This window comes from Acipenser ruthenus, chromosome 8 (genome assembly GCF_902713425.1).
Source record: "Acipenser ruthenus chromosome 8, fAciRut3.2 maternal haplotype, whole genome shotgun sequence".
NCBI lineage: Eukaryota > Metazoa > Chordata > Actinopteri > Acipenseriformes > Acipenseridae > Acipenser > Acipenser ruthenus.
The window spans coordinates 58,956,430-58,979,187 of record NC_081196.1 but is presented as its reverse complement, the minus strand read 5'-3'; the positions used below and the strand labels follow the sequence as shown (position 1 = coordinate 58,979,187).

Sequence of the window (22,758 nt, the reverse complement as noted above, 5' to 3'; positions counted from 1 at the left end):
TGTGCCTTATGTATCGTGACAAGCAAGCAGAACAGTCACTTCTCAGAGTGCTGTAAATGAGTTAGTGACTTGTCTGTTTGAAGAAGGGAATCAAATTAAAAAGACATTAAAAGCATAATTGACCAAGCTGACAGTGAACTCAACAAGCTGGTCATTTTCTCCCTGATGGGGTTAGTAGCTGCCCTTCGGGGACAGAGACAAATCAGAGGTGATTGCTGATGCTTGGCTGGCAAACACAACGCAGACTGGCTGCTGATGAGGAGCAAGCGATTTCAAACCCTGCTAAAGAGAGCCTGCAGCCCCACCTAGACCCAGGGCCGGCGCAAGGATTTTTGCCGCCCTAGGCAAATGAAATTTTGCCACCCTCCCTTTTCACTCTTTTTTAAATTATATATATATCTCAATGTATAAACACATTATTGTACATCAGGTTATGTTTTTTTTTTGTTTTTTTACATCACCACAAAATTATATACAAATATATACACATCACTCTTACAAACAGTAGTGACTACTGTCAGCTCTACATGACAATATTTATGATCAATGGATTCTACCACCATGCATGAGCTTAGAATTATGAATAACAATTGATTCAGGATACACAGGTTAGTTCAAACACATTTTCATTGTACCTTATTTGTACAGTACTGTATTGCATTCCTTAAGTACTATAGAACTGGTATCCAACGTGTAGGTTAGTGATCATATAATCGTGCACAGCAAATCCTCTGGTACTTTTTTCTATGGGCAGATCCTTGATTAACAATTAACTTTAAACAACTAAATAATCTTTATCGGTGTGTTATGAAAATGCTAAAATGGCACTCTTTTCCTTGTTGTGTCAAGGCAATAAGCAGCCGTGTGGAAATCAGATATTTTTTTCTGCGCCTTCAAGCAGTGTTGCCAAGCAAAGCAAATTTCTCGCCAAATCTAGTGACTTTAAGGGCTGCCTTTGCGAGATTTGTTGCCAAAAGCAACTAGCTACAAATCTAGCGATTTCCAGGAGAGTCATTGGAAAATTTCAGAGATATAAAAAAATCGCTAAAACATTTTGATTATGCTGTATTAGCAACGTCCTTTTATAAGAATCATTGTCAGGGTAATTAAATGAAATCCAATAATGCGCCGCCCCATTCGAATACGCAAGGAACTTCAATGCGTCCTTTGCTTAGTAACGGGCTCAACAACCACAAGCCTGTTCCCAGGGGAGACCAGATTTCGTGTGACACCGCACCGGCATGACCACCCCGTCCCCCCCAGTGTTCCCGTACTTCCAGATTAAGGACTACACCACTGCTCATGATATGGTTCTGTAACATCAGAAATAAGTTTTGCAGAACAAGAAACAGTGACCTAAGATGTTGAACATTTTACGATTAAAGAAATGTGAAGTATAAAATGTAATTATGTACCGTTTTTGCCGCACCCTTCAATTTGCCGCCCTAGGAGGCCGCCTGTTCTGCCTATATGGTTACACCGGCCCTGTTTAGAACAGCAGGGCAGCCAAATACATCGAAGCACAGGCCTGCTGGAAGGGATAAGAGGCTGCATACATACCGCCAGTATACTTCAAAACAACTCTGTCTCAAGAAAGTTATCCGTACTTGTATAGTACATATAAAATCTACAGAAATTAATTTATTTTAGTTATATGTTTGACACTGTTGTTAATACAGTGGCATGTTCATGTCACATCATCCTATGTTTCAAACGGAATAGCATCATGAAACAGGGAAATAACAGGGGTGCATTTGAATCCTAAATTAGTGATTGTAAAAAATAATCCGGGCACAACCAAAGATTTTTTTTTTTTTTTTTGCATCCTAAAATCTTTAAATTTAAGTGTGACAAGAGATTAGAAACAACAGCAAATGTATATGTTTTTACAGACCGAAAAGGTAAATCAAATTCTATAGGCCATTATTCATACACTAGTGATTATTTTCCATTTTTTGATACATAATGTATATCAACTTAAATATATTTGCTCTTAGGCCTACAATGTCGAACAAAATAATGGTTTACATGAAAAAAATGTATAACCATTTAATTTTTCACACATTTCTGCAATTTTGTGAAATAACAATACTATTTAAATACACCCCAGTGTAAGCTGTCACAATCTGCAATGAACAAACAACATCCACTCAAGGCTGCCTGTATGTATCCCTTTCATTACCGGTAATGGTAGGAAACAACAGTTTAGTCAAGAAATGCCAGTTATTGATCCGACTGATCTGAGCAGCCTGTAGCCCCTTAATAAAAACCGGTAAAGGTAAGAAACAACAACAGAGAGGATGTAAATTGAGACTGAGCTCAAAGTATCTGAAGACAGTAGCAAAGAGGCCATAAACAGGGTTCGAAATTAATCTGCGTTGAAGCAGTCTGTTGACAATGAAAGTAAAGATCTGCCAGGTAAAATAATCTCTCTATATATATTATGAACATTCAGAAGTTACGATACAAGTCAGCAAATGCCAGAAAAATGTTATAAATGTAACAGTAACAAAACAAAAGAGCTTCAGGGTTTGTCTTTCATCACAGTTCCCCCATGGAACTGGCATTAAAATGGTCTATTGAGGACAGAATGATTTACAATTTTTGTTCCGTCCAAGGCTTATTTGAAACCTAAATAAAATGAGTTTAGGTGGTCTCAGTGCAATTATCAGTCTATTGTAATTTTCAATCGAATAATGTTTGAATGCAGAGTTGTTCAAGGATATGCTTTCAGAATACGAAACAGAAGGAATATGCGTGTTGCACCTCTGGTGAGTCTTATGCATTGTAAAGTGAAGTAGTGAACATCCAAAAGGATAGGATATTTGTGTTTATCAGCAGGGAAGCTGGACATAACAGGTTTCTCTAGTATTCCCAGGGTTGAGGTGTACAGGCAAGCTAGTGAGGCAATAATCCTCAGTTGTCTATGTGCACTCCTTACAGCTTCTGAGCCCGTCATTGCTAGGTGCATCTGAATTACAGTACCACTCCACCCATAGTGCACCCTTTAACAACAATAGTAGTAATGAACAAATACTGTACTACAATAACTGCACTTGAGAAACCTCTCCTTTGTATTTCTTATAAATTTTGTGAGGAAATTGGTTCATAAGAGATATGAGATGCAATCTCAAGTGAATAAACTAATTCAACCTTTCTGCTGTGTGTTATTCTGTGTGATACCATCAGAATAATGCAATGGGAAGCAATAAGAAGTGTGCTTGGAATTTTAAATACTTAAAGCATTCAAGCATACAAAAAAAGTTTTTTTGTATATAAATCTACTTATTTTGTTAAATTATGCCTATTTTAATAATCTAAAAAGCAGGCCTATTTTTATAATTATATAATAAATACATACATTGTTTTAAGAAAGTCACACAGGGAGATCAATATCGAGTTTAAGGGTGGTAGGTAGTATTTACTTGACACTGTTTATATCATTAAAATGATGTGTTGGACCCATGTGTTCACTATATAGAGAACGTCTTATCCAGTTGTGTGCAAATCTTCATTATGACATTCTTTACCAACATTTACTGAGAACAACAGCAATACACAGGGGAATACCTGTACAGTATTTTATGTCACAGTTACATTTTACATGCACATCTGGAGAATGGAGGTCATTGTGATCCACTTTTGTGCGACTGACATTAGTCGCTTGTATTTTGTCTTTATAGACAGAACTCCTGTTTTGCATCATTGCCACACACACACGCACACACTCACTTCACCCTTATAAAGCACATAGTATGACCTGCTGTTGACATCACTAGTCTATCTTTAAACAGGAATCCTGCATGCATCAGTGTGCTTTAGTTTAGTGTATTTGATTGCTTTGATATTGTTAAACTTTTGAGACCTCCCTTGTGAATTGCTTGAAATGCTGTCTCATCTCTTCCTGTGCTACAACATGAACAGTATGTTATCTGTAAACTCATTAATTACTACAACCTATTAAGAACAAAAGGCTTCCTAAAAATCTTCTGGGAATGGCAGGCAGCTTACATTCACACATACATTATTAGAATAAATAAACTGTTTTCTAATTTAAAACAGAGCACACTTGTGCAAATGTAATTAATTGAATACTATTATCATTTTTAATGATACGAGATGTAATAACCATAGTTAGTCTACATGAAAAAGCAAGAAGCAAAACAAATCAACCCTTTCATGGAGATTGAAATTGTGCTTTTGTTGCATCGTATATCAGCATTGCACAGGTATTTATTTTTCCACTTCTTGATAGGCAGAAAGCTAAACAAATGGGTTATGAACAGGTTTTTGGGTGAACTCAATTAATTAAATGTATATATGAAAAATAAGAAGTGTATATTTGTATTATACATGAGTGATGGATATGTACTGTAGATGATAATAGTACAAGTCAGGTGAATTGAACTGGAGAGCTTCCTGTGGGGAGAAAATAATTGGTGAGCTTCCAACGTGAGATTTGTTTTTCTTCTTTGTTATGTGAAGAGGGTTGAGGAAGACAGCAGTTCCTTTCTCACCTCTGCACTGCAAACCATCAAATACATTGTATACATGTAATTCGATTATACCACAAGGTTTGGGTGCAGCCTGTGTATATATAATAATGCAGATTTTGAAAAGTGTGTTGGTTTGTCCACTCCCTCCTGCACAGCACCTATATAAAACATGTACTGCATATTACTGCATATATGGGACATACGTTGTTGCCTCAAGTGATTTTGCATAATAAAAAGCAAATGCTGGAATCCTGAGTCAACAATTAGCTACTGTCTTGCACCTATTTTTTAAGTACACATCTTCACTGATGTCAAGGAGAAACATAAGGACCGACGGCAAATCATTTGGTGATCGCTAAATGTCTTTACTTTCAAGTTGAAGGCGCGCCTGACACTCACCTGAACAGCAAACAGTAAAGCTGCTGCAGGATCAGCTCATTGCTCTCAGCATATGCTCCACTGCACGAATGACACCCTTTTGCTGTAAGTAGCAGTTTCTACAAGATTATTTTGTTTGTGGTACTGGCCATGCTAGTGTAAAAAAATGTATGGATTGTTTAACATGTTGCAGTCTTTACCTGCAGTAAAACAGATAACCAAGTGTCGACACAAATGCGTACAGGGTGTTCTGCTGAACTAAGCCTAATATAGTTTGGCCAAGACTCTTAATGGGATTGTACTGACTGAAATCAGGCACCAGCTGCAAAAGAAACACTGTCTCTGCTACGTATCTGCTAGTTCTAAATAAAGAGAACATGTGAGGTCTTAAGGTTGACCCAAGAAGGTGGCAGTATGCAGACACTGCAATTAAAGGAGCCCTGCAAGATAGCACTCAGAATAGGCAATCCAGTGCAAGAGCCATCTGCCTGAAGAGGTCCACAGATTAAATAGATGAAGCGCCTCAGAACAGCTGGCACTCAGTTGCTGCTGCTGGCATAGCATCATTCAGGCAAATGCTTTTTTATTTATTTTTTTATTTATTTTTTGAGAATTCTGCATCTCTATATCCTAGAATTTCACATTTAAGGAACCCATGTTTAGCCGAGGGGTCAGGGCAGATGACTGCTGTTTCAGCCCTGCCTAGGAACTGGACAGCAGGATAACAGGTTGTTTATTTGAGCTCCATCCTGGTAATTTAAAGATGTCAATTTACCTGCTGTGAAATCGGGGAAAGCAAAGTCAGGGAAGCAGAACACTTGCCATGCTACCCTATATATTATATGGCCATAGCCACACTGTATATATTAAAAACCTCAGCATAGCCTACAAACCTTTTTGGGCTTGCTGTTTAAACAGACTATGAATGGGAATTAGGATCAATATCAGGCAACCAAAAGTTTGACACAATGCAGTTCTAATAGATGTATTATACAGTACTGTACAAAATGATGGCTAAACAGACAAGGCTTTGAATCGTGTTGTTGTCTCAGATGAAGAAGAACCCACCCCCCTCTTTGAATACTTCTAGAGTATTCAAACTTCAAGGCTCTTTCCTGTCACAGAATGTCACTAAATAATACAAAGTGCCTCTGTCACCAAGCATAGTCCTGGTCTACTGGTATACTGTATGATTTATAGTAACTGCTTCATCAAATGAAGCTCCTTCTATTTTTTTCCTAATGTACAACAAAAGGTGCTTTTCAGAAACAAAAAAGCAATTTAACAAAATCAATAAAATGTGTAAATGTGCCATACCACCAGGTCATTCAGTATTATGTAATTATTTAAATAAGCTTAAAATAAAACCACACAAAAACAAAACAATCAAACAAAAAAAACACACATTTATTAATATTGCCACAAGTGTAGTTTTGTAAGCTTCAAAAATAGAATTATAGTGGGTAATATGGAGAAATTAAAAGAAAAACACACAAAAAAACAGTAATAAAACACAAATGCAGCCATACAATGGAAAAGAATGAACCTTTAAAGTAGCACAATCCAATTTCTTCTGTAGACCACAAATTGTATACAAAAACCAATAGAATTCTCCCAATTACATTCAGACTGTTTTACCAGCCACATTGCAGGTGCTACACATCTGCACAATGTGCAAATACAGTATATGTGCCAAATCTGTTGTTTAATGTGCTTTAATAGTAACATCTGTATGGGGTATGGGGTGCTGCAGATGTATTGTAGCATGCTGGTCCTGATGGCCCTGCTTTGATGGGTTTAGTGGATGGATTTGTTTTCCCATTTCATTTATACACAATTTGAAACGCAACATGTATAGTACTACAGTAGATCATTCTATAGCGATTGTATGTGTTTGGTTTTTGCGTGGCCCATCTGCCAACTCTAGGAAATGCCATGCATATTAAAGAATCACCATACATGTGTACACCATAGGTCCTAGGGGTGAGACGATACACCAAGGTCACGATAGAATACGTATCGCATTACTAATGAAAAACTCATCTCTACGACGGACTTGAAAATAATTACAATTTCAATTCTACAGACATAGAATCAGTTAAAAATAAATGATATTTATTTCCCACAAAGTAGTAAACCACTAGTTTGAATTTAAAGACAAAGCAGTATGTCAACTAGAGTTCCTGGGATATCCATTTTAGCTGAATTAACCAAATCTCCTTACCACATTTCTGAGAGGAAAAAAATACTAAGCAATGTGTTTGATAACTATTAAAAGTACAAACTTTGTTCATGTGTTTTCTTTACAACAATCTAAATTAAAAGTTTTGATCTGTGCTCTTTTTAAATGTGGTTAGAAATAATTATTAGATTAAAATTCATGATACAATTAGTATAAAAAGTCATTTTCATCAGGATTAACACACTTCTTTAAAGAAAGTAACATATTGAAACCAAATCAAAGTTTAATGATCATTCAGCCAAATAAAAACATTATTAGGGTGCGCTGAAAGGTGAGCATATATAAAATATAACTTGTAAGAAATGCGATATGTTTTGTCATCTATAATAAACAGCTTTATAGGAAACATTCTTTTTCTGGGGGGGGGGGGGGGATTGGTTTAACTTTTTATTATTGTTAAGTAATTTATTTCACATTTTTGCCAGTTGTAAGCTACTCATTTGAAGCTTGTATCGCGATACACGAAGGTGTATCGTGTTGTGAAGTATCGCGATGCATCGATACACAACGAATCGTCTCACCCCTTATAGGTCCTGAAGTGGACACCCAGGTCCTATGACAATGCTAAGCTCAACTGCACCAGGCAATAGGGATTCATGACTCTACAGTCTCAGAAAAGCAGTAACATAGTAATGTATTATTCTGCAGTCTGATTTAATATGCTGTGAATCTGGTATGAGGGTTGTTAGTGTGTGCACTGTATGTTAAAGGGTTGCAACCCTTTAAAAATGAGACAGAGGAATAGATCACTTTTATATTTCATTTCATTAGCATACCTTTTTTTAAAGAAAGTAAAGCAAAGCTATTACTAACAAATTGGAAAGTGTGCAGAACTTCATTAGTAAGGAAACCAGGAGATCTCTATGAATTTTGATTAGATGTTGTCCATGCTGAGATTGATATAGAATGCAATACCCTTGTACCTGTGACATTTTCTGGATTTAAAATTAGCAATTTACTTTATATAAAGTCTATCCTAGGATACCTAATTGAATAAATAAAAATGGGCCCCGAGATATATATATATATATATATATATATATATATATATATATATATATATATATATATATATATATATATATATATATAAATAGCATTTTAGATTAAACATAGAAATAGTAAGTCGAGTTTTATATACTGTGGGCTCTTAATAGCGTTTGCCCTTCCTGTACCCTGAAATACACTTCTTGTTGATTGATTGCACCGATATTAAATATAAATGCAGCCAGAGTTTGGCTTATATTCCTCAGCATAAAGATCAAGGAGAACCTAAATACTGGTCGGTGCCTGTTTTAGAGCCTCTTTCAGAATGACACAACATTTTTTCCCACAATCTGATAGGCTAACTACAGTACATCTATGAAATGACTTGAACTAAGGTCTCCTCAACGGGTTGCTTGATTGTATTAATTTGTACTGTGTGTGTGTATAACATATATGTATAATAACTATATAACTGTGCCCTATGCTTATTGCAATGGCACATGCCTGTACTAATAAAAATAACTTTGACTACTGCATTCTGTTTCACCAGCCAGAAAGATAAACTTGTAACAGGTAAACAATTATGTTTGTTAAATTGTTTTAGATTAAATTTGCATAAAGAACTGCTGTGTGTTAAACACTGATAAAAAAATATGATTATATACTTTAATGCTAAAGTGTCATACTGTATATAAGTAGTATTTAATCATAACAACACGTTTTTAAAAAGGTTGCGAATGACAGTGTGGAAAAAAGGAATGTGCAATGATAGAGTGGAAACCCCTATCACTGGACAGAAGACAGATAAATGGGAGTGGAGTCAACAATTGTTATCAAACATTGTAAAGTTTTGGTCAGTCTTTTTTCATCTCTTTCGAATTGACTCCATGGATATCCGTGGTTTCTAATACAAACATATGCACTGAGCTGTACTGAGGCCTTGTCCAAAGTCTACTTAAATCTCGTGCTTGTATGATTGTATTGGAGGTATATAAAGTGTTTTGTATTGGAGGTATATAAAGTGTTTTGTATTGGAGGTATATAAAGAGTTTTTGAATCTTAATTTTTTCACTACATGTACGTGCAGCAATCCACTGGTAGGAGCTCAGCACAGCCACGGGTCCTCTTGGGTCTCTTACATTGTTTTACCATTTCAGCTCTTACTGGTTTCACCTGAGTTTTCACTGGAGTGGTCACATATAGTAATTGTAAACTACTTATACGTTATAACAACATGGCTATCTTTGAGCATTCAGATCCATCAGGACTTTCAAGCAAGCTTCTCCTGAGAAGAACACTTCCCTGCCACCTCTGCAGCTGATGAATGGCTTCTAAAGCAACCTGTAATAAACCCCTAGACAGTAGAACCTGGGGAGTTCTTTACGAGGATCTACCGCTTCAGATTCACAACAAAGAATGACTTGTAGACAATTATTCTGGATGTATTAAGACACTAGCCCCAGTGAATGCTCTGAACAACGGCCTAATGATAAAGAAAATGCCTGCAGTTCTATAGAAAATATCGATCATTTCGGATGCGATACAATGAACTAAATTTAATAAAGTCTTGAAGCTGACCAATATCTTAAATCTGTGATAAATGAATGCATACCTTTCTGTACCCTACGGAGAAGTGGAAGAAAAAAAAAATATGGTGGATCACCAGCCACTTCCAAAAATAGTACTGCACAATCTGTGAAGAATACAGTGATAGCAGAGCAGGTATACCACATGAATTGTAAATCACCTTTTCCTATGGACTTTGGTATTAGATTCCACTGCTATATGTATTGTCTTATTTTAGTTTGACAGAATTATTAGCTTGGAAGGCAGTTTTACCTGAGCAAATCTCAACACTGCTAAAACAAAAACTGAAATCTAAAACAACTGTATAGGAATGATTAATTATTTGTCAGGGTATTTATGAATTGCTGGACATTACTTTTTAGGATATTCACAGTTTTAAAACTATTCTTCCATCTTCTGCAATTTACTTTGCATGTGTTACTGAAGTCTAATCAGGTGATGGGAGATCAGTAGATGGATTGGTTTCACTTCTATCCAGCACAGGACTGGTGTCAGTCATGCCTACTGCACGTCATTGTCGGCAATTTGTGTTCTTTAATTGATGGGTTTCAAATATTCAACTTTTGATTTCCACTTTGATGAAGACAACACTTTTTCTGCCTAGCTGACAAAATACATAATAGATTGTGCTTAAAATATACAGACGAAGAGACATAAAAAAAATGTACAAGTTAGTCAGCATGCGTGTCAGAACATGTCACTGCTACATAACCAGATTGTTGAACTTGTGTATAATCAAAACGCAAAATCTAAAGCAAAATCTCAAACATCTTCCTTTCCTTAAAAAAATCTGTCGATGAATCCAATAAAGAACAAGAACGTTACAAGGTGAACAAGCTCATGCGAACATCCAGATGAGTTCAATTAATGTCTAGTTCTGTGCTAGAATATTTTTAATTAATTCAGACTCCCTGTGGTGACTTGTCATGTTTAAATAAATAATACCACTATGGAGAGGTTGAATATAGCCGAACATCTCAACTATTTTGCATACTTTTGACCTAAATTGTCCCACAGAGATGTTTATGCATCATAATAAAGATATGGTATAATTACTGTATGCAAGCTCCAAATCTTTGAATTGGATTGTAACCTTTAAATCGTGTTAATGCATTCAAAAACAGCTAGCTACAAGCACAGTTTAACACTGCATTTTCTAGTTTTTAACAAAGTAGATCCCCCCCCACCCCTTTGTTCTGTTGGTATACCCCTTCAAAAGTGTTATAATATACTAGAGAACATCACAATATGCAAATTTCTACTTTGTTCCTCAACACTTTGTATTGTTTTTAATTTTTTTTTTTTTTTTTTGAAAGACCAAAATATTGTTGAGGCAGCACAGTTGACATAACATTTAAAACTTTCACCCCACCAGGGAACAGAGGCTTGACTGATCGAACCTCTTCGGTTTAGACACACCTGTAGGACCATAACAGGTAAAAAGAATCCAGCATCTTTCTCAAAAGAGGCCAGCTACTCTGTCTCTATGACGACCAGAGAGATAAAGTTGGGCCCCTGTTCTTTTGGGCACTTTCACACCTAGTTCACTTGAAAGCGATTTGAATCATGGTTCATTTGCAAACAAAATGTTTTTCAGGTTTGCTTCAGTTCGTTTCACACCAGAAAAATTCAAGCAAACTTGAGTTTCTTTTAAAGTTAATTCACTTGGTTAAGTTTACTTGGTTCACTTGCAGCTTCATCCAGACAAGAGGACATTGCACCTTTCCAAACGCCCTCTGCTCTCTTGCTGATTACCAGTTAGTTCTGTCTGGAAAAAACTTTTTCCCATCATGCCCAACAATGGAGAATACTTTGCGGACTGTGCTGTTGTCCGTGTTTTTTTGGTTTATTTGGTGCTTACCATTTTTGTGTCTAATTAAAAGATATACATCTTTTAAAAGATATGTACCATTGTGCCCAATTAAAAGATATACATTTTTAACAGATTGATAAAGAATCGATTACGATTTCGTAATATCCTATTGATTAGAATTCACTGAATTTATATTAATTTATTTACTGACTCATATTTACTGAAACCTTTATCCTGCTTGCATATTCATATGATTACATCTGCTAAGTGTTATTAGTTCTTATAGAAAGCCAAATTGTAGACAATTCATGTATTCTAGCATTCACATGTAATTGATATTTACACTGAAGCTGAGATATTACCTGACGATAATTGCTTACTGAGATTAATGTGCTGATGTATTCTATTTTTATATTAACCTTCTCTACTTGTGTACCATATTTCAATTTACAAACTTTTGTGTTTTATTGTGCAATTGTTTCTTGGCGATCTTGAACTTGTTTGTACCAGAGAGTGCTAACTGAGTTAAACCATTACACATGTTCATTAATTATCATGAATTATAATTCGCCCTACAATGCATGTGTTGCTAAACCACCTTGGTTCATTATCCAGCCACACAACTGAATCTGCTACCAACCTAGTCACTGCTGTCTCTATAAAGTTCTGCTTATTAGGGAATGTAAATCATCTTTGCTAGGTACAAGTCAATACATTTAACTTTTCATTTAAAAACACACATCAGAAAATGCTCAAGCAATAATGCAAGCATTCTTCCATCAACGCAACAATACAGCATGTGCTGTAGAACAATGTAGGGCACCAGGATTTCTCAGACTGTAGCCTCTACTAAAATCACCATTGGAGTGACCTCATACCTAGAGTATAGTTTTACTGTGAGGATGACTGGGAGCCCTGATCTAGGCCCGTTTACTCATCTGGACAGCCAGCCTTCCTAAGAACAGCACTGAACTCAATAATCGGAAGAAGCTGGAAACGCTAGTACAAGAATGGATTGTCACTAAGCTTTTATCAGAACACTGTCTGTCTCTGAGGAATACAGATTATGATACAATTTCCAGATAACCAAATTTACCACAGCCTAATTGATGACATCTGTTACAACACACTGATTACATTATAAATGTTTACCCCCCACCCCCCCCCCAAAAAAAACCTGATAGCATTATTTCTGAACTACCATCACTGCACTCAACCAAGTGGTCTGCTTGTTGGAGACTAATGGAAGTGCTTCTGTCATGGGTATTTAATTTTCTATCTACAGGTTCTCTTTCTGGTTAAGTTTGCAACAGACTGCAAAAAAAATAAAAAATAAAAAATACAAAATACAATTCCATCCATCCAGCCAATGAAGTAAGCATTAATTTTGAATGAGGACCTCATACAAATTAAGGAAGAAATGCAGGTAAAGTGCATAAAGTGGGTCCATTACATTACATTTTTTTATTTTATTTTTTACTTTAAGAAACCATTGAATCCACTTCTGAAGCCTGTATATTTTAACCTTTCACTGCTATATTTCTGACGACTATGATTTTTTTTTACATTCAATTTGCTATCCAATATATAATGTTGTCAAATAATTGTTTTTGGGTAAATAATTGCATACTCAACAACATTTTCTCCCTGAGATACCACACGACTGAAACCTATATTTGCTCTCTAGCTGTGCCATCAAGAATATGTTAAGGCAGCCTTTGATAAAATATTACCATAAAGTATTGACAAAAGATAGTAAACACACATTTTATGGAGCATCAAGAGCCATTTGACATTTCATTTTCATCAGCAGTGTGGAGTACTTTACCTAGATTGCTCCAGTAAAAACCCAACTGTATAAATTGTATGTAAAAATAATGTGCAAAAAATAATGTGATATCTTGTAACAATTTTAAGTCGCCCTGGATAAGGGCGTCTGCCTAGAAATAAATAATAATAGGCCTTGGTCATAAACGATCCTGGAATGGTTAGCAATTTGACAACAGGGTACGTGTTCTCGCTCTTGCGAAAAGAAAATCCAGCCCAGAGGTAAAAAAAAAAAATGGGTATAAAAAAAAAAAAAAAGGACTAGTAATGAGTATTTTTTGAACGATGAAATGTTACTCATGCATGTTTATCTTTTAGAATCAATGCTCAAACATACTAGAATAGGCAAAGCAATGCAGAGGTATTTTCATTGTGATGGTGTTTCTCACAGTTTAGGAACACATCATAGCTTCTAACACGGTTCAGTTACTTACATTCTGCAGATGGCAACTATCTGATAGAGTATGATCAGTAGCACGTGTCTGCAATGGGAATCTACTGTATTATTAGAAAACAGTGCCGATAGAGGGGCATTAGATAGGAAAAATGGTTTTCCTGGTGCCATAAGAAAATGCATTGCCTGGAAGCACCAGTCAGAATCTTTTATTAAACGATTTTTACCTGAAGGATACAGGGTTGGCCAATTCGTATCGCCCGACGCCCGGGAAAACAAGATTTGTAGGACGGACAACACGTTTTGCCGTTATACTTTGCCCGTCAGACAAGTCGTTTTTATTTATTTATTTTTCCTATGTGTTCGCTCTGTTGCTAGAAAGGCACTCTGGTTATATTTGTAGAGAGCCACGCAAGTTTCTGAAAACTGAATTGCGGAAGTCTAGCACATAAACAAACATTTTAAAAAGTGTTTACGTCCCACCCCTATTACTTCTGATTGGCTAGCTATGGAAGAAGCTGATCTTCTATTGGTTACAAAGAAACCCAGAAATGGCTGCCTGAGGATGACAGCCTCTGTCAAGACACATGCTAATCTTTTAAACTTAAGGTATTACTTACATTTTTTGTAAATGAGCAATTAAAGTTTACTGCTTTCTTAATACATGAACCTGACATTTAAATGCAGCAATCTAGTAAAATCACAAAAAAAAAAAAAAAAAATACACCAGTCGCTGAGGTATTAGCGGTTTTGATAAAATCGTGTTGTGTAATTTATAACACTTCGTGGTCAAGCGTGTACTTCTTGGAAATATGTTTTTTAAAAAAAAGTTTACTGTTAAGAAGCATTGAGACAAACTTTCCCTGGCAAAAAATTTAATTTTTCTTCTTTCGATTTTAATGTTACTAACCTAGTTTGCGATTTACCATATTTACATTTATTTTTCAACTAAAAGGAGTAAAATAAAACAGAATATCTGACAACTGGATCCGACCGAAGTTACAGAAAATGACTGGTATGTACTACAAATAAAATACCAAAACAGCATCTTATTTAAAATAGAAAACTGTGACAGGTGTTTTCTTTGATTTTGGTGGAGTAGTGATACGTGGTTAAGCACAGGTGGAGTGATTTGCCTTTGTTCCTAAGTAGTTCCTAATCGTGACATTGTGCTGGATATTGTAACGGCTTGGAACACTGATGGACCAATCAGTATGCAGGCATTCTAACAATCAGTTTTATAATTATAAGTATAGTATAGTACTACTAAGTAAAATAAATATATCATAAAAATAAACAAAAGAAAAAAACATTTATGTCTGCAATATTTGATGGAGCCTACTGTAAATATTGCGTGTATTTTGGTAGAAAAACAGTAAAAAAGAAAAATCAGAGAAACTTTATACACATATTCTTTATAAATCTGGGGTTCAGCAGTTAAACTATTTACAGTAGAACATTAAGAAAATCAGAATTCCACAAAGCAGCAGTAATAGCTGGCAATGATTTCGTATCTGTGATGCAGCAAACTAAAACACCTATACATCAGAAGTGTAATTAAGCTTATAAAGAAAGAGTAGAAGAAAGAGGCAGAAGCTATTTTTTATATTTGAATAACTCCCAAGTATTGCTTATTATAGTTGTACTCTTAGTATGTTACTTAAATGTACTAGCAAATGTGTTCCAAACGGCACTGAAAGAAACATTTCCTTAAAGTATGGTATAAATTTGTTGCGATGAGGTCGGGTCACGGGGAACCTTTTGTGCATCTTGAAGAATTTAGTTAACCAGTCAAGCTATAAGGCTAGACCCACCCCTGTTAATCACTAATTGATTGATTGTGTTTACTGTTAAATTAAACACAATACTTTATATCATATTCTTTAAATTATATTCTGCTTATTTTGTGTGTGTTTTGTGTGACGGGGAGGGGGAAGTATTTAAGAAGGACAAGTAGATTTTTCTAGCATTTTGTCCCTTGGACAACAAGTTTCTTTCAGAAATTGGCCACCCCTGAGGTAAGAAAGGGACAGGGAAGACCTGGAATACACTTTAAAAGATATTAAGGTAAAACTTACAGTACTATCATTTAAGGCAGTGGGAAACGTATTTAAAAGTCCCTAAACTGTTTTTACATATATTATTTAGTGCACTTTACATGGAAAGCCAACCATAGGTTTCTTGATGAATGGATTAACCAATACCACACCAAAAATCTTCAGTGTTACTCATCTTTTTTTATTGACCATTCAGGAGCCTACTTTATTGTAGCAATCATAAAACAGTCTTTATATAATGTGGTTTGTTGTTTTTAATGATAACAGAGTAGGACAGCTATTTTTACATTAACTATATGAAGAAATAATACAGTTATGTTAGTTTGATTTACTCTCTCTCTCACTACACGTTTGTATATTGTACAAAATCACTATTACAGATAATTTGCTTCTCAAGTACCACAAACCAATTCACGACAATGCCAAGGACACAATCACAGCATTGGAGAGACTGCACAACACTGTACAAGAGCTTTTTGTTGTTTAAGCAACATATTTATGAAAGAAATTGAAAGGATGGACGACTTGAAATTAGTGAACAACTGTACAGGTGAAGTTTTAATGAACAACTTAAAACAAACATGCACACTACAAGAACATGTAATACTATCAGGGTAAAATTTTAACCTCACTGTTGTGTGCATGATATTTTTAAAATGAGTTTACGTTGTAAATGTTTGAGAAATATATTGGTGCTCCACCAGAGAGCAGCAGTTTAATCGGCATACTGGATAACTACTTCACTACAAAGAGATGGAATAGTAATAAATACATTCACACACAGCTGACCCCTGCAACACCCTGCTTGTCATAATGCAGGACACAGAGATCAGGTTGCAATATACAATATTGTCATATCCAAATGGTGTCTCTTTTCAAGTCAATTGTGATTTACTTCTTTTCATTTTGCTCAATTCCGGATTTCTGGAAGTAGCAGTAAAAATGTTTATATCCTGAAAACCCATTAAGATTTGTCAGTGCAATGTAGAACTACAGTATGTGCGATACATTTCCATTTAATTATACCATAAAAAAGGAAACAACAACAACAACATCAACATCATACTCTCTGAAAAATACTTTAAACCAGCAGGCATATTGCAAACCATAGTTCAAGGTCTACTTCAAACACACTTCTATAATACCATGTAGGAATCTAATAATCCTATCAAATTTCCACAGTGCTGAACTTTGTACCAAGTGCTGATTAGATTGCCTAGTGCCAATTCAGTCTATATAAATAATATAGACATACTAGGAACAATAAGGTGTGTATAATTAATATATACAGGAAGTAGACAAAAAAATTTAAACACCAAAGTAAAGTCACTTAATAGGGCGTTGGGCCACTATGGTATCCCGCTCTGTGGAGTTCTTGGCGGACCGTTTTTGATGAAACTGGCTGCTAGCACCCCAGGTTGAAATTTGCAGTCAATTGATCTGCAGTTGCTCGTCTGTTTTGCCTTGCACTTCGAATTAATGCACGGATATCATGATCCTGGAGTATGCGCTTCCGCCCACTGTTGCCCTTTGCTGATGATGTCTTTCCCTCGGAGTTCCATGCCGACATCACCTTAGACACCGTTGCTCGTGAAACATCAGCAAGTTGAGCTGTCTTGGTCACTGAAGCTCCTGCCAAACACGCCCCAACAATCACCCCTTTCAAAGTCACTGAGGTCTCCTCTTGCAGCCCTGCTAGCCATAATTATAGGCAACCAGGCCTGTCCAACATTTTTATACATGACCCCAAGCATGCTGGGATGTTACTTGCTCAATTAACACATGAGCCACACCTGTGTGGAAGCCCTTGCTTTCAATATACTTGGTGTCCCTCATTTACACAGGTGTTTCCATTTTTTTGTCCTCTACCTGTATTTTTGTATTAATACACCAGGCTTTTGTCAGCATCTAGTTAGTTTGTGTCCTGCACCGACTGCTTCCTGACTTTCCCTGGTAAGAGGGGCAGAGAAGTGGGTGCAGAAAAAAGAAAAAAAAAACTCCCTCTTTGTGCCTCTTTCTGTCTCAGCTAATGTGGGGAAAGTGATGTGAGATGTAACAAAATAATCATACCGAAAGTAGCATCGTCTGTTATACAGAATATTCTTCTAATTAGTGAAATTCGACTCCTATTGCATACGTATATATTTATACATCAGTGAATAAATACACTATCTGGAACTGAAAACTTATCAATTAATTTCAACCTGACAAATTATGTGGTGTCGCCAAAAGAAATAGTCATGTATAATAATTTGCACGTGTGTGTGTTTATATAGAGTTTTTCACATGGTTTAAATTACATTAAAACACTGAATGCTCACACTTAGATTGATTACATATTGATATAAAACATGGATTTGTCAAAAAGTGTTCTATAATACACCAGCAAGCCAGCACAACAAAATGAAAAAACAAAGCAATGGCTATGATCTTTCTAATAACTACTATATATATTTTTTTTTATAACATAATTATTATAAACAATGATATGTATATAATTATTTTTTAAAAAGAAACTGATAAGAAAATACAGTATAATTTAAGTATGCATTAAGGAGAGTAGGAAACTACATTGTGATTTAGCAGTTGGTTAACACAATTTAACAGAAAATGCTGGAATTTCAGTATAATTCTGTGTAAATAAATATAAAACTATAAAAGAATGGCAACACTATTAATCCAGAAATAAGAAAACAGTTTTTTTTTTTTTTTTGGTTTGTTTTGTTTTTATGAGATGGGTGAAGTAATCAAATATGAGTTTAAATAAGATTACAATTTTTAAAAATCGCGATTATTATTATTTTTTAATCGCTTCACAGCCCTTATATATGAAAAGGTGCTTTAACAGCTCCCAGATTCTGATACCATCAATAGCTTGTCCTTAAGTACAGAATGCTGACACTAAGTTTGATCATATTAATTGATTAGATATATGTAAACCTAACTGTGACATACAGTATTTGCGGCCAATAAGTTGTGTTCATTATAAATTAGATAAACAGTTCTTTAGATACATGTAATAAATTGAAGTGTAACCCACACAGTTGGAGAGACACCATACACATTCAATAACTTTCTTATTGTTTCTTAAGTTTCGTCCTAACCAGACAATAAGTTTTCTAAAAATATGTAAACTTGTCACATGGACAGCTGTACTGTGATTCTGAAATGTATTTGCTTACGATTGTAAGTCGCCCTGGATAAGGGCGTCTGCTAAGAAATAAATAATAATAAATAATAATCCCAGATTATGATCCACTCAATAATTTGTAGGTTAGATTCTGCTCAAGAAAGTTCTATGAAATTGAAAATTATAAAAAGTTACAAGCCTTAATGTTTTAGGAATTATTAGCAATTATAAAAGTGGTGGCAGCCAATTTGCAAATGCATACAAGCTCCCAGAGATGCTGGGAAAAAAATAGGATGCAATTAGGCAAAATGTCTCTCCTAGTGAAGAAAAGGAATTAACAGGTAGAGCCTTGTGTTAATGTTTAGAATTGCATGCCACCCTCACAAGGATTGGTGTGTGTATGTCTGCGTGATTGTACAGGGACTAGCAGGAGAAAAGGTTAATATGTACAAGAAAAAAAAAAAAAAAAAACACCATATAATCTTTGCTATAGTACTTGTCCTTCATTGTCCTTTTACTGTTTATTGCAAAAGTGATTAAAATGAACAGCTCCAGCAATGTCACCAAGCTATTAAGGCAAATTAGGTCAGGGGAAAAATGACAGTCACTTTTTAGAAATAAAGTGCATGGTGTACATGGCTAATGGATTTGGTATTTTGTTGAAACTACTGCCTGTTCTTTTTAGATTAACTGTGGTCTAAATTATGGAAGCAGATGCTAACTTCTTTTAACATGTGAAAGGGTACTCAAGGCAACAGTACACTTTACATGCATTATTACAAGCTTAAACAGTGTGTGAGGATTCTAAACAGATATAGCATTTATTAACATATCATAATTGTTTTGTTTGGTCAATAAGTGTTATCATACATTTCATATACTGAAACTGAATGGCAGCTATAGATCTAATTACAGATGTTATAGCTGGATATATATTACTATCAAACTTCATCCCACAAAGAGTAAAAAGTTAAATATGAAGGCTTGTCCGACTACCTTAACCATTTTCTTTTGTTTTTTTCTAACACTAAATGAAATACAGTTTTGGCTTTGAGACAAAACATTCCTGTAGGACCTGTATAGATTAAAAAAATAATAATAAAATAAAATAAAAATAAAAAAAGAGTTTCTAATAATCATCATGCGCACAAAACAATTAAAAAATAACCATGCACAAATAATGTCTGAGATTTCAAATCTTGAGCTTCAAGTGAGTAGAACAAGCTGTGCAGTACAGTAGTTGCTCTGTGCATCGATTGAATAAATTGCAAGCACTTTTCGTTTTGGATCTGACAATACAGACTCTGAGTCCAATTGATTACGCTTTCATGTTAAGCTACAATCCATTTCTTTCTTTCTTTCTTTACTTACAATATACTTCCGCTTTAAAGGTTAATGTGTGTTTTATGAATTTAAAATGACATTACAGTGGATTTACGCAGCACCCTTTTTTCAGGCAAACCCTTTACTTTGTATTTCACCATTTAATAAATGTTAACTGCATTTATTGATTCTTTAATGTAACTATGTTAAAAAATATTAGAGGAATACTGTTTGCTATTTCATCCCTGTCTTGAGTCAAGGCCCCTCCCCTCTTTTGCCTTAACATCAACTCTAACCCCCGGGGTGTTGACTCAGCAGAATCCGGTGTATGTCTGTATGTGTATATACAGTGCTCCCTCGCTATAAGGTTCTCGATTATTATAGAGTCGGATATAACTCTCCTACAGCATGTCCCCCAATTCCCTACACTAGTGAGTCATGCAATATTTCTACAGTAAATACAGTATGTGTTGTTCAAACTGTAAAGTCTAACTTCTGTTTCTGTCTCTCCCTTTTGATACAGTATCTGAACTGAAGAAAAGCTGCACTGGCACTTATATATATATATATATATATATATATATATATATATATATATATATATATATATATATATATATATATATATATATACACACAGTAGGTGGTGCCATCTAGTGAATACTTCCATAAACAATGCAGCATAAATGCAAGCGTCCATAGAAGGCAATTACGAGAAGTCTTCTGTTTCTTGTAGAAACTACTGCTGGAATAATCTGGTTATTAATGCAAAGCTGTGTTTTTTCCACACACCATAAACACCTGTCAGAAGAGAATGTTACTGGCTAATGGACAGCTGCTGAACAGGAGTGCACTATTTTGACTACTGAAAACTGGGGATCAGAAACAATATACAGTGATTTAAGTTACCACACCAGTTTGAATAACGAAATGAACATCATGTTTCATTCACTGGAATAAAATGGGCTTTTAAATAACACTTGATCAACATGTACTGTATTGTTGTCCTAAAATTAAAAATGTCAAATGTACATTTGAAGACCAACTATAATTAAAGCTATGAAATGCACAGCATGAGCAACTGTTCTGAAAGCTTTCATACTGCAAATACTCACAGTATATCAATAGCACAAGTTTACTTGTTATGATTCATATGTACTCTTGTAAAGAACCATGTTTAATAAAAATAAAAGAACCCTACCGAGTTTTTTAGACCCAAATGTAAGTGCTAGCTTAGCCAGCAGGTCAGGGTTCTCATATCTGTCTTCATTTGCCATTATCCAGAAGCAGGTTTCAGACATCTCGCAGGGTCTGATCTGCAAAAAAAAAAAAAAAAAAAAAAAGAAAAGCTATTTCTGATCGAGTCCTAACGTTTCAACCTGCGTTTCTGGATCATTTGTTGCTTTCAGTTTTAAAATGATTGCATTAAAAAGTAGCTTTGCGGGTGGCACTTGATTGGCAAACTTAAAATACAGACTCAACAAACACACTGATTTTAGAATAAAATTGATTTGGAATATATATTTCTGTTTACTTTACTAGTTTGTTTACAGGCACCAGTTTTAGCTGTAGTGGTAACAGCCCTGCCACCTCCATTTTATTATAAAAACTAGTTTAAAACTATCATGCGAAAACTGTACCATATCCCTTGGGCATTTTAGTGTATACAACTTCTACTTATATACAGAGTAAGACAACGTTGTATTGATTCATGTTCAAGGAAATTAAACAAAACCATTTTTTTTTTTTTAATTATTATTATCTACACCTATTTTTAGTGCACCAAAAACTACAGAAAATGATGCATGCCTCACCAATAAATCCTGTAGCTGCTGACACGTTGTCATTGCTAATTATTTCGTGTTCACAACAAAGCTAAAATCAGATGCAAATCATAATTCGTATCTGGAGATAATAATAAAACAATGTACAAATAGTACAGTAAAAACAGATATGTTTTAACTGCATCCCACGTCTTCTCAATCACAACACTAAGTCATCTTATAATAAATCCAAATTAGTCATACTTAATATCCAGAATCTCCGAAATGCTCATCTAAAACTTACAAAAAATTCATACAAATACCAACAAGTTTACAGAACAAGAAAGCTGTTTTTTTGAGGCCTGCTATCTATTGATTACTGCCTTAGGGAGTCATCATGTTATACCTTAGACCAGTTGAGCCTCTTCATGGAGATTTCAGGCTTGAATTCCTTTTTAGGCCGCATTCCAAAAGGCAGTGTGTTGGGGGGCGGGGAGAAGTTTGCCCCCCCAAACCCGAGTGGAGGTGGAGGAGGGGCCCCGAAGGGAGCGGGGGGTGGTGGTCCGCATCCTGGGAGAGGGGGAGGGGGAGGGGGAGGGGGAGGTGGCAGGGCACATCCCCCAGGTGCAGAGGGGGGTGGAGGTGGAGGTGGAGGTGGCGGGGACGAGTTAAAAACACTTCCTTGAAGTGATCGAAGAGTCGGAACTCCAACTGGCACTGCTCCAAACTGCAAAAAAAACAAAAAAAAAAAACAACATATT

General features: G+C 35.4%; 1 protein-coding gene across 4 annotated transcripts in view; it reads right to left on the bottom strand.

Annotated features, from left to right (window-relative positions):
• Positions 1 to 22,758, bottom strand: part of LOC117406999 (protein diaphanous homolog 3-like) — a 279,229-nt gene that overhangs the window by 123,531 nt on the left and 132,940 nt on the right. For all 4 annotated transcript variants that reach the window (XM_059029364.1, XM_059029366.1, XM_059029367.1 and 1 more), the window contains 2 exons: positions 22,404 to 22,724; positions 21,436 to 21,550 (listed from right to left, as the gene is read on the bottom strand). In XM_059029364.1, the coding sequence (XP_058885347.1) occupies positions 21,436 to 21,550; positions 22,404 to 22,724 (436 nt within the window). The remainder of the gene's footprint in view (positions 1 to 21,435; positions 21,551 to 22,403; positions 22,725 to 22,758) is intronic.